The 16192-nt window shown below is 51.5% G+C and overlaps 1 protein-coding gene across 1 annotated transcript in view; it reads left to right on the plus strand.

Moving 5' to 3' along the window:
- LOC147086416 (uncharacterized) overlaps positions 1-16192 on the plus strand; it is a 40858-nt gene that overhangs the window by 3892 nt on the left and 20774 nt on the right. The window contains exon 2 of the mRNA XM_085978517.1: positions 5636-5765. Coding sequence (XP_085834643.1) covers positions 5636-5765 — 130 coding nt within the window. The remainder of the gene's footprint in view (positions 1-5635; positions 5766-16192) is intronic.

Here is a 16192-nt window from a genome sequence, read left to right on the forward strand (position 1 = left end):
AATATGCTGCCTTCCCTTTTTTTCCTTCACACCACTAACATTTGAGGATCACCAGTAACCTCATGTTCAAATCCCTCCGTGGCCTCCTCGCCCCCCTCCCTATCTCTGTAACCTCCTCCAGCCCTACGACCCTCCGAGATCTCTGCGCTCCTCCAATTCTGGACTCTTGCGCATCCCCCGATTTCCATCGCTCCACCATTGGCGGCCGTGCCTTCAGCCGCCTGGGCCCCGAGCTCTGGAATTCCCTCCCTAAACCTCTCCGCCTCTCCTCCTTTAAGACGCTCCTTAAAACCGACCTCCTGTCCTAATATCGCCTTATGTGGCTCGGTGTCAAATTTTGTTTGATAATCGCTCCTGTGAAGCGTCTTGGGAAGTTTTACTACGTAAAAGGCGCTGTATAACTGTTGCTGTTGTTGCCTCTGGGACAAGCACAGGAGCAGTCGCAGGATTGTAGCGTTTAGGAATATATCATGCAGTTGCTCAGCTCTTCTTCTTAGGCAGTACCTCGGAACCGAGGATGACTTGCTTCCACATTAAAAATGAGTTCTCAGGTGACTGATGAGTCCAATGTGGGACCTACAGTCTCTGTCACAGGTGGGGCAGACAGTGGTTGAAGGGGCGGGTGGGTGGGGTGCTTGGGTTGACGTGCGCTCCTTGCGCTGCCTGCGCTTGGCTTCCCGCTTGCTCCCGGCGAAGAGACTCAAGATGTTCGGCGCCTTCCCAGATGCTTCTCGTCCACTTTGTGCGGTCTTGGGTCAGGGATTCCCAGGTGTTCCCTCAGTACTGACCCTCCGACAGTGCGGCGCTCCCTCAGTACCGCCCCTCCGACAGTGCTGCACTCCCTCAGTACTGCCCCTCTGACAGTGCGGCGCTCCCTCAGTACTGCCCCTCCGACAGTGCGGCGCTCCCTCAGTACTGCCCCTCCGACAGTGCGGCGCTCCCTCAGTACAGCCCCTCTGACAGTGCGGCGCTCCCTCAGTACTGCCCCTCCGACAGTGCGGCGCTCCCTCAGTACTGCCCCTCCGACAGTGCGGCGCTCCCTCAGTACTGCCCCTCCGACAGTGCGGCGCTCCCTCAGTACAGCCCCTCTGACAGTGCGGCGCTCCCTCAGTACTGCCCCTCTGACATTGCAGCACTCCCTCAGTACCACCCCTCCGACAGTGCGGCGCTCCCTCAGTACCGCCCCTCCGACAGTGCGGCGCTCCCTCAGTACCGCCCCTTCCACAGTGCGCGCTCCCTCAGTACTACCCCTCCCACAGTGCGCGCTCCCTCAGCACTGCACTGGAGTGTCAGCCCATCAGTTCCACACACAAGGATGACTCTCCATTTCTGTTTCGGTCCTGCAGAAGTAACCAGGCTTTCAGTTGTCTCCTCACCACAGTGGCTCAAGGCTGACGTGGCGACTTGGTGGGGACCCTCAAATCTGCATCTCCTCTCCTTAAAAATATTTTCCTTTCTCCCTGAGTCTCCAGGAATCATCCCCGTCACGTGCTAATCTTTGACTGAGTTAGCAAAATGGTGCTCCCAGGCTGAAGATTTTTTATTCTGTTTCTGTCTCTTGTTACATAGAAACATAGAAGATAGGAGCAGGAGTCGGCCATTCGGCCCCTCGAGCCTGCTCCGCCATTCAATGAGATCATGGCTGATCATCCAAATTCAGTAGCCTGTCCCTGCCTTCTCCCCATATCCCTTGATCCCTTTAGCCTTAAGAAATATATCTAACTCCTTCTTGAATATATTTAATGAATTGGCCTCTACTGCCTTCTGTGGTAGAGAATTCCACAGGTTCACCACTCTCTGGGTGAAGAAATTCCTCATCTCTGTCCTAAATGGCTTACCCCTTATCCTTAGACTGTGACCCCTGGTTCTGGACTCCCCGACCATCGGGAGCATCCTTCCTGCATCTAGTCTGTCTAGTCTTGTTAGAATTTTATAAGTTTCAATGAGATCCCCTCTCATTCTTCTAAACTCCAGCGAGTACAAGCCCAATCGACCCAATCTCTCCTCATACGTCATTCCTGCCATCCCAGGTATCAGTCTGGTGAATCTTCGCTGCACTCCCTCCGTGGCAAGAACATCCTTCCTCAGATAAGGCGACCAAAACTGCACACAATACTCAAGGTGTGGTCTCACCAAGGCCCTGTACAACTGCAGCAAGACATCCTTGCTCCTGTACTCGAATCCTCTCGCTATGAAAGCCAGCAGTTGCCTGTGTACCTGAATACTTCACACCCAGTGGAACCCAGATGCAGGAACCTGCTGTGGAAGGCGTTACCGGTCTATGGTATAGTTCCTTTGGAATACCAGTACGCTGTGCCTCTGGCTGTCCTCTTCTGAAATAGTCAGTCGGCTTAGAGATACCTCGGTGTTAGCTCTTGGGTTCGTGTCTGCGGCACTGCACTTGGTGAGTTTCACACCTTCTTTGGGTGAAAGGAAACACGGAAACATAGAAGATAGGAGCAGGAGTAGGCCATTCGGCCCCTCGAGCCTGCTCCGCCATTCAATGAGATCATGGCTGATCATCCAAATTCAGTACCCTGTCCCTGCCTTCTCCCCATATCCCTTGATCCCTTTAGCCTTAAGAAATATATCCAACTCTTTCTTGAATATATTTAATGAACTGGCCTCCACCGCCCTCTGTGGCAGAGAATTCCACAGGTTCACCACCCTCTGGGTGAAGAAATTCCTCCTCATTTCAGTCCTAAATGGCTTACCCCTTATCCTTAGACTATGACCCCTGGTTCTGGACTCCCCGGCCATCATAAATATCCTTCCTGCATCTAGTCTGTCCAGGCCTGACAGAATTTTATAAGTTTCGATGAGATCCCCTCTCAATCTTCTAAACTCCAGCGAATATAAGCCCAATCGACACAATCTCTCCTCATACGTCATTCCTGCCATCCCAGGTATCAGCCTGGTGAATCTTCGCTGCACTCCTTCCATGGCAAGAACACCCTTCCTCAGATAAGGCGACCAAAACTGCACACAATACTCAAGGTGCGGTCTCACCAAGGCTCTGTACAACTGTAGCAAGACATCCTTGCTCCTGTACTCAAACCCTCTCGCTACGAAGGCCAACATACCATTTGCCTTCTTAACCGCCTGCTGCACCTGCATGCTTACCTTCAGCGACTGGTGCACAAGGACACCCAGGTCTCGTTGCACTTCCCCTTCTCCCAATCTATTGCCATTCAAATAATAACCTGCCTTCCTGTGGAGACTGATGCCTCCACAAGGAAGCGTTAAACAGAGTGTAGATGCACAGCCTTCCGGACTCAATATCGAGTTCAACAATTTCAGATCATAACCTCGGCCCCCATTCACAGAAATCACAGAATCACAGAAACCCCACAGTGCAGATAGAGGCCATTTCGGCCCATCGAGCCTGCACCGACACATATCCCACCCGATCCCCGTAACCCCTACACCAACACATATCCCACCCTATCCCCGTAATCCCACGTATTTAATCCCCCTAACACTAAGGGTCAATTTATCATAGCCAATCAACCTAACCCGCACATCTTTGGACTGTGGGAGGAAACCGGAGCACCCGGAGGAAACCCACGCAAACACGGGGAGAATGTGCAAACTCCACACAGACAGTCACCCGAGGCCGGATTCGAACCCGGGTCCCTGGTGCTGTGAGGCAACAGTGCTAACCATTATGCCACCATGCTGCCCATTATATTTTTATATTTTTTATCCACACTTTTGGTTTGTGCCTTTTCCTTTTTTCTCTCTCCCACATGGCAGCTGTCTCTCACTCTGTCAGCGCATTTCACACTTCATCTAGAGCCATTGTCTGTTTCTTTACCTGTCCTATTACCATCTGGTCTCGCCTTGAATATCTCTTAAGGTCTCTTCTTTCATCCCCTCCCCCATTTCCCAGCCCCCCAAACTGCCTTTTGTTTCATTTCCTGCCCTTTTTTTTCCTCAATTCTGACGAAGGGTTTCGACCCGAAACGTTGGGCCAGTAATTCTGGTCCCAACGCGTGAGCACGGACGGTGTACTCACGCGTGGGCCCGTTGGAAGTGCCGGATTCCAGCATGCACAGCGCATGCGCGGGAAACCGGCATTTCCTCTCCATCGAACTAAGGGGTTAAGAGGTCCAACGCGTGCGCGCAGGACTCTGCGCGCACGTGTTGAACTTCCTTTGTTTAGACAGGTTGTGCAAGGGCCTGAACTTTTTGGAAATGAAAAAAGGAGGCGTAAGCAGTGGATTCTTGAAGGTAAGTGGTCTAATATTTTAAATTGTTACATTTTTTCCACAGCTTCATTGTTTTTAAGGAATTTACAGTAAGGTAAGTTTATTTTTAGACCTGAATTCGTGAAAAAAAATTTTTTTTTTAAATTTTATTAATTGTTTTAAATAGTTTTTTTAAAGTTATTTATAGTTTATTTAATTATTGGGATGTTTTTTAAAATTTTAATTAAAGTTAAAGTAGTCTTTTGGGCGCCCGTACTTTTCATGAGTTTGACAGCTCTTACTATCAAACTCATGAATGAAGTTTCCCCTCCCCTGATTGGCTGCACAGTGCTCACCTGATCCCAGCCGGCACATCGCACTAACTACGCCGCTGGATCAGGTAAGCACATCGCGCCGACATCAGAACCGGGCCAGTGACAGGAATTCCAAGCAGGCCCAGGCTTCAGATGTCAGCACGCCGGGTGAGTGCAGCTCGGGGGCTTGCACGCGCGGCAAGCCCCCAATCCTAATTTCAGGCCCATTGACTCTGTTTCCCTCTCCACCTGGCCTGCTGAGTTTTTCCAGCGTTTTCCGTTGCTATTTCGGATTTCCAGCATCCGCAGTATTTTGCTATCGTAAGATGCTTCCCAGCTTAAAGGAATAGAAAATTTTAGAGTAGCGTAGACTTGGAGGTGATCTGATTGAGATCGATAAGATAATGAAGGGAATAGATTGTGTTTCAGTTGATGGTTTGTCTCAATTAACTAGGTTCGGGAGGATCAGGGGTCACAAATTTAAGCTGTACAAGGCCAGATCTAGGTTCGATGTCAGGAGGTGGTTCTTCTCCCAGAGAACAGTGGACCTTGGGAACAGGCTGCCGTCCCGTGCGGTGGACGGCGATTTAGCTGAATTCCTTCAAGCGAGAGCTGGATCTATTTCAGGCTGGGGCGAAGATCACCTCTTACAGAAGGTAGGCACTGCAGGGAATGCTCAGGGCCAGAGCGATCTCCTGGACCAGTTTCCATCGCCGAGATGGGTCGGAGAGGAATTTCCCAGATTTTTTTCCCCCCTGCCAAATTGGCCTGGGTTTATGTCTGGTTTTTCGCCTCTCCCAGAAGATCCCACGGTTTGGGGTGGGGCGGAGCGTGTATATATTGTGACACACAAGGTATCGCAACCGTGTGGGACAGGCTGGATGGACCAGAGGGTCTTTACCTGTCCGCCACTGTTCGTGTGTTGGTAAAATTGAAGGGCTTGTGATCTTGGACTGTTCTTGTGCCTTTGAGCATTTGCAGAGGGCGAAGTGCAGATGTCGAATCCTGCACCGGGAGAGGGCAATCAAGCAAGAAAAATGTATTATGTCCCACAAGACAACGAATATGTTAGCGCAGTCAGGGTCTCCCACTCTGATGATCGTGTACCTGAATCAACTCTTCTCCTTACAGGTCATCATCGTGGAGGATTATGCCGACCCCTACGACGCCAAGAAACGAGAGACAGGACAGAATGAGGCAGAGCGGGTGGGGGAGAACGACGGCTACATGGAGCCGTACGATGCACAGCAGATGATTACAGGTAAGGTGACGAGGCTGTAGGACAGCTCAGCTCGGCTCGGCCAGGTCAGGATCTGGCTTGTTTGGAGAAACCGTATGGCAGTGTGCTGGAGATCCAGTACGTATGCTGATGGCAAAGAGGCACTGTACACCATCCACAGCCAAGAGGATTGATAAAGGAACTACTTGTAGACTGAAAACGGCACCTATGAGATGTATAAAGGCAGCCGGCATCAACTCTTCCTCCAGTTATCTTCCCTCGTTTTCACTGAAGAAACACCAGCCTTCTGCTTAATGGTGTACCTTCCCCTGCTCACCTCCGCACACGGAATGGTAGTGACTGGGATCTCCGTATAGGGAGGATTGTAGAGATGTACCTGTGTCCTTTGACAGCACTGCTGCATCATGTAATTAAGGGGAAGCTGGATAAACACATGAGGGAGAAAGGAATAGAAGGATATGCTGATGGGGTGAGATGAAGAGGGGTGGGAGGAGGCTGGTGTGGAGCAGAAACACCGGCACGGACCGGTTGGGCCGAATGGCCTGTTTCTGTGCTGTAGGAGTTTAGAAGAATGAGAGGTGATCGCATTGAAACATATAAGATTCTGAGGGGGATTGACAGGGTAGATGCTGAGAGGCTGTTTCCCCCCTGGCCGGAGAGTCTAGAACCAGGGGTCACAGTCTCAGGATAAGGGGTCGGCCATTGAGGACTGAGATGAGGAGGAATTTCTTCACTCAGAGGGCGGTGAATCTTTGGAATTCTCTGCCCCAGAGGGCTGTGGAGGCTCAGTCGTTGAGTATATTCAAGGCTGAGATCGATAGATTTTTGGACTCTCGGGGAATCGAGGGATATGGGGATCAGGCAGGAAAGTGGAGTTGAGGTTGAAGATCAGCCGTGATCTTATTGAATGGCGGAGCAGGCTCGAGGGGCCGTATGCTCCTATTTCTTATGTTCTCATGTTCTAAATACTTTGTAATTGTGTAGATTTTAGCTTATGGTAGAACCGTTCCATTGCCGATTCTGAAACTTGCGACCGGCTCCCGCCAAGACCTGTTAGAGGGTCGCACTGCAGCATCCAGCCCTTGCTATGCACTGAGTCTAACTTCCACTGCAATCCCATCAGCTAAGGGCAAAGAGGGAGGTTACTGCGCTGACGAGACAAAGGCCCAGAAAGCTGGCTTCGGTACAAGCCTTTTAAACATTCCCTTCCTCGCAGCCCAGTTCCTGTGACCGGGGTCAGGGACGGTTTTCAGAAAGTGTCGCCTCGCTGGCGGAAGGCGGTGAGTTTTTTGTTCCTGCCCTCGTGTGAGGGAGAGATAAGGGACGCCGGGGGGGGGTGGAAGTGACAAGGTCAGTGCTGACCTTTGGGGTTGTGCCCTCTGAACCCAGTGGTAGTGAGTCAGATGCTGGACAGACGCTCGTTGACTGTACAGCTAGTGCAGGCAATTGTACAAACATCTCTTTAAACTTTCACTCGTCGTGAGCTCGACTGAAGCGAAGTGTTTTAAATTGTGTTGCCACATTCTCAAAAATATAAAGAGAGATTCTTGTACACTTCCCGGTGTCTTTTTCGCAATTCGCACCGCAGCAGTGGCCCTCGTCTAATCTGCTGCTGCGGAATATTGCTCTGCCTCTCAAAGACCGTGGACGTGTAGCTAAACTATTGTAGCTATTGTGTGCAGTTTTGGTCGCCTTATCTGAGGAAGGATGTTCTTGCCATGGAGGGAGTTCAGCGAAGATTCACCAGGCTGATACCTGGGATGGCAGGAATGACTTATGAGGAGAGATTGGGTCGATTGGGCTTATACTCGCTGGAGTTTAGAAGAATGAGAGGGGATCTCATTGAAACTTATAAAATTCTAACAGGACTAGACAGACTAGATGCAGGGAGGATGTTCTCGATGGCGGGGGAGTCCAGAACCAGGGGTCACAGTCTAAGGATAAGGGGTAGGCCATTTAGGACAGAGATGAGGAGGAATTTCTTCACCCAGAGACTGGTGAACCTGTGGAATTCTCTACCACAGAAGGCAGTAGAGGCCAATTCATTAAATATATTCAAGAAGGAGTTGGATATATTTCTTAAGGCTAAAGGGGTCAAGGGCTATGGGGAGAAAGCAGGGACAGGCTACTGAACTTGGATGATCAACAATGATCGCATTGAATGGCGGAGCAGGCTCGAGGGGCCGAATGGCCTACTCCTGCTCCTATCTTCTATGTTTCTATGTTTCTATGTTAAACGCCGCCACGAGGACGGTGTCAGGGACTGTCTGACTGAGCAGCTCCCGCTGCCGCCCTGCCTGCCGTTCGCCACGAGGCCACCGCGCTCCGCGAGAAGGGAAAGAAAATCACCAGCAACATCGACCTTCCCGTTCGCGAAGAACTTGGGGGAAAAAAACCCCACCACGAAAGTGTTTAAAATGGCGCCGGCCATTCTGGGAGATGTCAGCCAATATTCACGCGGTCGGTATCGACCCGCTGTCCAGATGGACGGAATCCCGTGGGGGGACGCACGCACGCAACGTAAAGAGGCAACGCCTCATCACTGAGCCCAACAGCAGAGGCCCCCTGGCTTCGACCTCTCTCGGAGACCGCGGGCAGCGCTCGACCCGGTCCGCGCGGGGCACGGACGGCGCGGCCACCCGCTCCGCCAGCGGGAGATGAGGGACGAGCCGAAGCGCGACTGCGGCCGCGAGTCCCAGACCGTGGGACACATCACATCGACCCGCCCACTGAGACCTGTTGGGGGAGGAACCTCGCTTCCCCACTCAGCGTCTCAGGAGCCCATCGAATGGAGAGCCAAACTAGACGTCCCATTAGAAGCTTTTCCTCGTCACATGAAACAACACCTGGGGCAGGAATTTCATTGGGCCGTGGAGGTGGGATTGGAGGTGTGCGGGGGGTTAAAATCCCGAAATCGGGGGGCACGAACCCATCCCGCCCCCAACCCGCCTCCATGCCAGTTTCAAAGGAGGTGGATACCCGACCCGCGCTGGGACCCGCCTCCCCGAGGCGGGAAGGGGGTTAGTGCCAATTAACTGCCTGTTAACAGGTAGTTAACAGGCACTTTTTAGCCTAATCCCTATTTTTATCCCTGAAGTGTGGGCTGCCCGACGGCTCCAAACCACGCCAAGTTAGCGAGGCGGGCCGTCGGGATGAAGGGCTTGGAGGGGTCGAGATGTCCGGTGTTCAGGTGAGTGATGGGTGCATGAGTGCAGAGGTAAGTGTGTTTGGTGTGTTTAAAGAAGTTTTACTTACCTTTACTTACCTTTTACAGCCTTCCTTCCTTCAGGTCTCGGGAGTCCCTCATCTCACCGGCACAGAAAGCAGAATGGCCGCGATCTGTCAAAAGTTCCAGCATTCAGCTTTCTGTTCCGGAGAGATCTCTAAATCAGCCTGAGAGGAAGGAATTAACTTAGAGTACAGATTGTCAGTGTTTGACAGCTTCAAAGAGCTGTCAAACGCTGATATTTCATCTGTCAAAAGGTCTTGACAGAGGAAGTGTCAATCTGTGATGTCACCTGTTGCCGGGTGGCCCTTAATTGGCCTGCTGGGCCCGCTGGGCGGGCTCAACAAGATCAATCAAGTGAAAATCGAGTGGGTTGGCCACAACTCGATGGAGGCGGGACTACAACCCCGAAAGTTGTAGTCCCGCCTCCTACCCGCCTCCTGAATGAAAATCCAGCCCCTGGTGTTTCTCATCCTCTTTATTCCGATGTTTAACATCTCAATCTGCTAGCTGGAGGCAACTTTGGATCAACTATTTTGTGTAGAATCATCTTTATGTGACGTAAATTGGCTTACTTTTTTTGAAAACCGTTCTCCGCTTCTGTCCAGGACGCCGTTGAGCTCCTTAGCTTGTCTCAGTTGGTGGCACTCCAGCCTCCGAGTCAGAAGGTTGTGGCTTTGAGTCGCACTCCAGGAATCGGGTTGGTAATCGAGGCTGACGCTCCGTGGCGTTACCGAGAGAGCGTTGTATTTTACAGATGTTGACCCATGGATGACACATTAAACCAAGGTTGCTTCTGCCGATTCTGGTGGTCCAGCTGGGTGTTAAAGATCCCATTGCACCATCTGAGGGCTTCCCTGGTGTCCTGGCCAGCGCACCTCCCTCAGCCAAAAAATAAATTAACTAGTTTCTCTCATTACTTCTGGGACTTGGTAAAATGGCTGCTGCGTTGGCCTACAGAATCATAGGGCGAAAAATTGAGTGGCGCTCCCTTTGCAACCGAAATTGAATGGTAGCGCCCAAGAGGGAAGCGGGGCGCTACTGGAAGCACCCCGCCTCCCTCTTGGGGCGCTGCGAGGGAATATCGCGGCGCCACGCCGTGGTACTGCAGGCCTTCCTCCCCTTCTTAAAGGGGAGGGCCCTTGCACAGCGCGACCCGGGGCCCAGCTGGGCCACCGGGGATCGGAGTGCCAGCAAAAAGAGCCCGGCACTCGAGAGAAGTGCCGGGCTCACGTAGCGCAGCCGGCACTCTGCGGGCGGGCGGGTCAGGAGGCCGGGGACGGCAGCGGGGGCAGGTGCTGGCAGGCCAGCCAGCAACAAAAATGGCCGCCCGGCACCTCGCCTTTAATTAGCGCCACCACGGCCGCAGGTAGGCCCCCCCCCCCGACCCCATCGGACACAGAGCGTCCGGCGGTAAGTCAGGGGGCGCTCCCGAAGTCGCGAGCGGGGCGCTGCGCACGGCGATGACGTCATCGGCGGAGGCGCAGCGCCGCGGGGCACTAACGGTTACCGCCGCCGCTAACTTCCCGCTGAATATCGCGCCTGGGCGCTAGTTGCCTTGTGCCTCGTTAGCGCCCTCTTCGGAGGCGCAAAGCACCCGAGTTTTCCCCCCATAGAATCTTACAAAAAAAGAAAGACTTGCATTTCTAGAGCGTCTTTCACGACCACCGGACGTTCCAAGGCGTTTTACAGCCAATGAAGGACTTTTTTTGAAGTGCAGTCACTGTTGTAATGTAGGAAACGCAGCAGCCAATTTGCGCACAGCAAGATCCCACAAACAGCAATGTGATAAATGACCAGATCATCTGTTTTAGTGATGTTAATTGAGGGATAAATATTGGGCCCAGGACGCCGGGGAGAACTCCCCCTGCCACGGGAACTTTTATGTCCACCTGAGAGAGCAGACGGGGCCTCGGTTTAATGTCTAAACCGAAGGACGGCACCCCCATCAGTGCGGCACTCCCTCAGTACTGCACTGAAATGTCAGCCTAGATTTTTGTGCTCAAGTCTCTGACGTGGGGCTCGAACCCACAACCTTCTGACTCAGTGGCGAGGGTGCTATCCACTGAGCCACAGCTGAAAATGTTAAAAAGACAAATCTAAAGGCGCTGTATCTGAATGCACAAAGCATTCGTAATAAGGTAGACGAATTAACAGCACAAATAGATGTAAACGGATACGATATAATTGCGATTACGGAGACATGGCTGCAGGGTGACCAAGGCTGGGAGCTGAATATCCAAGGATATTCGATATTTAGGAAGGACAGGCGAAAAGGAAAAGGAGGTGGGGTGGCGTTGTTAGTAAAGGATGAAATCAGAGCAATAGTGAGAAAGGATATTGGCTCAGAAAATCAAGATGTAGAATCAGTCTGGGTGGAGCTAAGCAGCACCAAGGGGCAGAAAACATTGGTGGGAGTTGTCTATAGGCCTCCAAACAAGTAGTAGTAATGTAGGGGATGGCAAGAAACAGGAAATTAGAGATGCATGTAACAAGGGTACTACAATAATCATGGGTGACTTTAATCTACATATAGACTGGACAAACCAAATTAGCAATAATACTGTGGAGGATGAATTCCTGGAGTGTGTACGAGATGGTTTTTTAGACCAGTATGTTGAGGAGCCAACTAGGGAACAGACTATCCTAGATTGGGTATTGTGCAATGAGAAGGGGTTAATTAATAATCTTGTTGTGCGGGGTCCTTTAGGGAAGAGTGACCATAACATGATAGATTTCTTCATTAAAATGGAAAGTGAAGAAGTCCAATCCGAAACTAGGGTCCTAAATTTAAACAAAGGAAACTACGATGGTATGAGGAGTGAGTTGGCTATGATAGATTGGGGAGCTTCATTAAAAGGCATGAAAAGGTGGATAGGCAATGGCTAACATATAAGGAACGAATGCATGAATTATAGTTATACATTCCTTTCTGGCGCAAAAACACAAAAGGAAAAGGGGCCCAAACATGGCTAACAAAAGAAATTAAGGATAGTATTAGATCCAAAGAGGAGTCAGATAAAGTTGCCAGAAAAAGTAGCAAGCCTGAGGATTGGGAGCAGTTTAGAGTTCAGCAAAAAAGGACCAAGAGATTGATTAAGAGGGGAAAATAGAGTATGAGAGTAAACTTGCAAGGAACATAAAAGCAGATTGTAAACGCTTCTACAAGTATGTAAAAAGAAAAAGATTAAGTGAAGGCAAATGTAGGTCCCGTACAGTCAGAAACGGGAGAATTTATAATGGGGAACAAGGAAATGGCAGAGCAATTAATCAAATACTTTGGTTCTGTCTTCACGGAAGAGGACACAAATAACTTCCCAGAAATGCTAGGGAACCAAGGCCTAGAAATTCAGTCGCGTTTGCGCCCACTTATTGGCTAAAGAGTGGTTTGCGCCGGAAGTTTGTTAGTGCCCGAAATTCAGTTGGTCCCTAAAGTCGGCGTTAGCCGGTAGCGCTGCGCCGGCACCGATGATGTCATCGGTGTGCGCAGCGCCCCGGTTCCAACGCGATTCCGTGCCGAAGGCCAAATTCAGTTGCGACCGCCTCGCCCGTAGCGGCCGCAAACAGCGTTTGAAAAACGGGGCCTTGCAGCTCCGAGAGGCCGGCGCATAAAGGTGGAGGGGCGGCCGGCCGCTTTCCCAGCGGCCGCCTGGCCGCACCTCCCTCCCCGGACTCCTGCACCACCCCCCCGCGGCATTGGTGTCTGACTCCCGCGAGCCCGGCACTTCTCCGTGGTGCCGGGCTCATTTGCCGGGGGAATCCAGCGGCGATCTCACGGCTGCAGGCAGCTCCTCCTTAAGAGAAGGAGGAGGCCTGCAGTACCCCAGCCTGCCGCACCGCATCGGGTGGCGCAGCGGCAGCTGGACGCCTGAAACTGACTTTCATCGCCCCAAGCGAGGCGGCCAAACCCTGCAATAGCGCCCGCCTCCGTCTTGGGGCGCTGCAACTGAATTTCAGGCGGGCGCTACGGGAATCCGGGCGAGCGCTAAATTTCGGGCGCTAACGACCTGGCACGGCGATAGCGAATTTCTAGGCCCAAGGGTCTAGAGAAGGAGGAATTAGAGGAAATTAGTATTAGTAAACAAATAGCGCTGGAGTAATGAATGGGACTGAAAGCTGATAAATCCCCAGAGCCTGATAATCTGCGTCCCAGAGTACTAAAAGAGGTAGCCATGGAAATAGTGGTTGCATTGGTTGTCATCTTCCAAAATTCTATAGATTATGGAACAGTTCCTGCAGATTGGAGGGTGGCAAATGTAACCCCACTATTTAAAAAAGGAGGGAGAGAGAAAACAGGGAACTACAGACCGGTTAGCCTAACATCAGTAGTAGGGAAAATGCTAGAGTCTATTATAAAGAATGTGATAACAGGACACTATCAATGGGATTACACAAAGTCAACATGGATTTATGAAAGGGAAATCGTGTTTGACAAACCTACTGGAGTTTTTTGAGGATGTAACTGGTAGAGTAGATAAGGGAGAACCAGTGGATGTGGTGCATTTGGATTTTCAGAAGGCCTTTGATAAAGTCCCACATAAGAGGTTAGTGTGCAAAATTAAAGCACATGGGATTGGGGGTAATAAACTGGCATGGATTGAAAATTGTTTAACAGACAGGAAACAGAGAGTAGGAATAAATGGGTCTTTTTCAGGGTGGCAGGCGGTGACTAGTGGGGTACCACAGGGATCAGTGCTTGGGCCCCAGCTATTCACAATATATATCAATGATTTGGATGAAGGAACCAAATGTAATATTTCCAAGTTTGCTGACAACACGAAACTAGGTGGGATTGTGAGTTGTGAGGAGGATGCAAAGAGGCTTCAAGGTGATTTAGACAAGTTGAGTGAGTGGGCAAATACATGGCAGATGCAGTATAACATGGTTAAATGTGAAGTTATCCACTTCGGTAGGAAAAACAGAAAGGTAAATATTATTTAAATGGTGATAGATTGGGAAATGCTGATGTGCAAAGGGACCTGGGTGTCCTTGTACACCAGTCACTAAAAGCAAACATGCAGGTGCAGCAAGCAGTTAGGAAGGCAAATGGTCTGTTGGCCTTCATTGCAAGAGGATTTGAGTACAGGAGCAAGGATGTCTTACTACAGTTATACAGGGCCTTGGTGAGACCACACCTGGAGTACTGTGTGCAGTTTTGGTCTCCTTACCTAAGAAAGGATATACTTGCCATGGAGGGAGTGCAGCGAAGGTTCACCAGACTGATTCCTGGGATGGCGGGACTGTCGTATGAGGAGAGATTGGGTCGACTAGGCCTGTATTCACTAGAGTTTAGAAGAATGAGAAGGGATCTCATTGAAACGTATAAAATTCTGACAGGGCTAGACAGACTGGATGCAGGGAGGATGTTCCCGATGGCGGGGGGGTCGAGAACGAGGGGTCACAGTCTCAGGATACATTTAGGACTGAGATGAGGAGAAATTTCTTCACTCAGAGGGTGGTGAACCTGTGGAATTCTCTACCACAGAAGGCTGTGGAGGCCAAGTCACTGAATATATTTAAGAAGGAGATAGATAGATTTCTAGACACAAAAGGCCTCAAGGGGTATGGGGAGAGAGCTGGAATATGGTATTGAGATAGAGGATCAGCCATGATCATATTGATTGGCAGAGCAGGCTCGAGGGGCCGAATGGCCTACGCCTGCTCCTATTTTTCTATGTTTCTATGACACAGCATAGGCCTTGCCCCTCCCTATCTCTGTAACCTCCTCCAGCCCCTACACCCCTCCCTATCTCTGTAACCTCCTCCAGCCCTACAACCCTCCGAGATCTCTGCGCTCCTCCAATTCTGGCCTCTCGCGCATCCCCCGATTTCCATCGCTCCACCATTGGCGGCCGTGCCTTCAGCTGCCTGGGCCCCGAGCTCTGGAATTCCCTCCCTAAACCTCTCCGCCTCTCTCTCCTCCTTTAAGACGCTGCTTAAAACCGACCTCTTTGACCAAGCATTTGGTCACCTGCCCCTAATATCTCCTGATGTGGCTCGGTGGCAAATCTTGTCTGATTTACGCTCCCGTGACGCGCCCTGGGATGTCAAAGGCGCTATATAAATACAAGTCGTCGTTGTTGCTGTTGTGTGTGGATATCGGTCGAGGCGAGAAGAAAGCTCAGCTGTGACGCCGTCCACAGCGAGAGCCGAACCGACGCTCCTTCGGCGGGCTCTGAGGTGGAGAAGGTGACCGGTCAGAGGGAGGTGCGGCTGGGCTGCCTGTGCCCGTGGAATGCAACCCGCAGCGAGATCCAGTGCCCTCCAGGTGGGGAAGGGAGAGAATTCGCCAGGGGCACAACAATTGAGAAAGGGAAGCTCGGCAAGGAGCAGGAGCGCTCTCTGCCTGTCCTGGAAAAGGTTAATGAATCTCCAGCTGCATAGAATGCCAGGAAGCGAGCGGGCAGGCAGCGGAAGGCCAGCATAAAAGATTTTGTTCTTTTTATTAATATCATTTCTGCCTGTTGTTTGTGCCGAGTTCCTGATCACCGATATTTATGGAACAGCACTTTTGAAATTTACCTTTTAACTATGTTAACCCCATGTGAACCCTCATATAATGCATTATGCTGGCAGCCGTGGCAAACTCGCAACAGAATAAGCAAGATTTGCATTTATATAGCGCCTTTCACGACCTCAGGATGTCGCAAATTTGGTGAGGGATCAAAGTTGGCCAAGACACCGGGGAGAACTCCTCTGCTTTTCGTTTAAATAGTGGCTGTGAGATTTCTTATGTCCACCTGAGAGGGCAGACAGGGCCTCGGTTTAACGTCTCATTCGAATAATGGCCCCTCCGACAGTGCGGCGCTCCCTCAGTACCGCCCCTCCGACAGTGCGGCGCTCCCTCAGTACTGCCCCTCCGACAGTGCAGCGCTCCCTCAGTACTGCCCCTCCGACAGTGCGGCGTTCTCTCAGTACTGCCCCTCCGACAGTGCGGCGCTCCCTCAGTACTGCCCCTCCGACAGTGCGGTGCTCCCTCAGTACTGCCCCTCCGACAGTGCGGTGCTACCTCAGTACTGCCCCTCCGACAGTGCGGCGCTCCCTCAGTACTGCAACTCCGACAGTGCGGCGCTCCCTCAGTACTGCCTCTCCGACAGTGCGGCACCCCCTCAGTACCGCCCCTCCGACAGTGCAGCACTCCCTCAGTACTGCCCCTCCGACAGTGCGGCACTCCCTCGGTACTGCCCCTCCGATAGTGCGGCGCTCCCGCCCCTCCGACAGT

This window comes from Somniosus microcephalus, unplaced genomic scaffold (genome assembly GCF_052327205.1).
Source record: "Somniosus microcephalus isolate GS21.2 unplaced genomic scaffold, FLI_Smic_1.0 unresolved_chr7, whole genome shotgun sequence".
NCBI classification, from domain to species: Eukaryota; Metazoa; Chordata; class Chondrichthyes; order Squaliformes; family Somniosidae; genus Somniosus; species Somniosus microcephalus.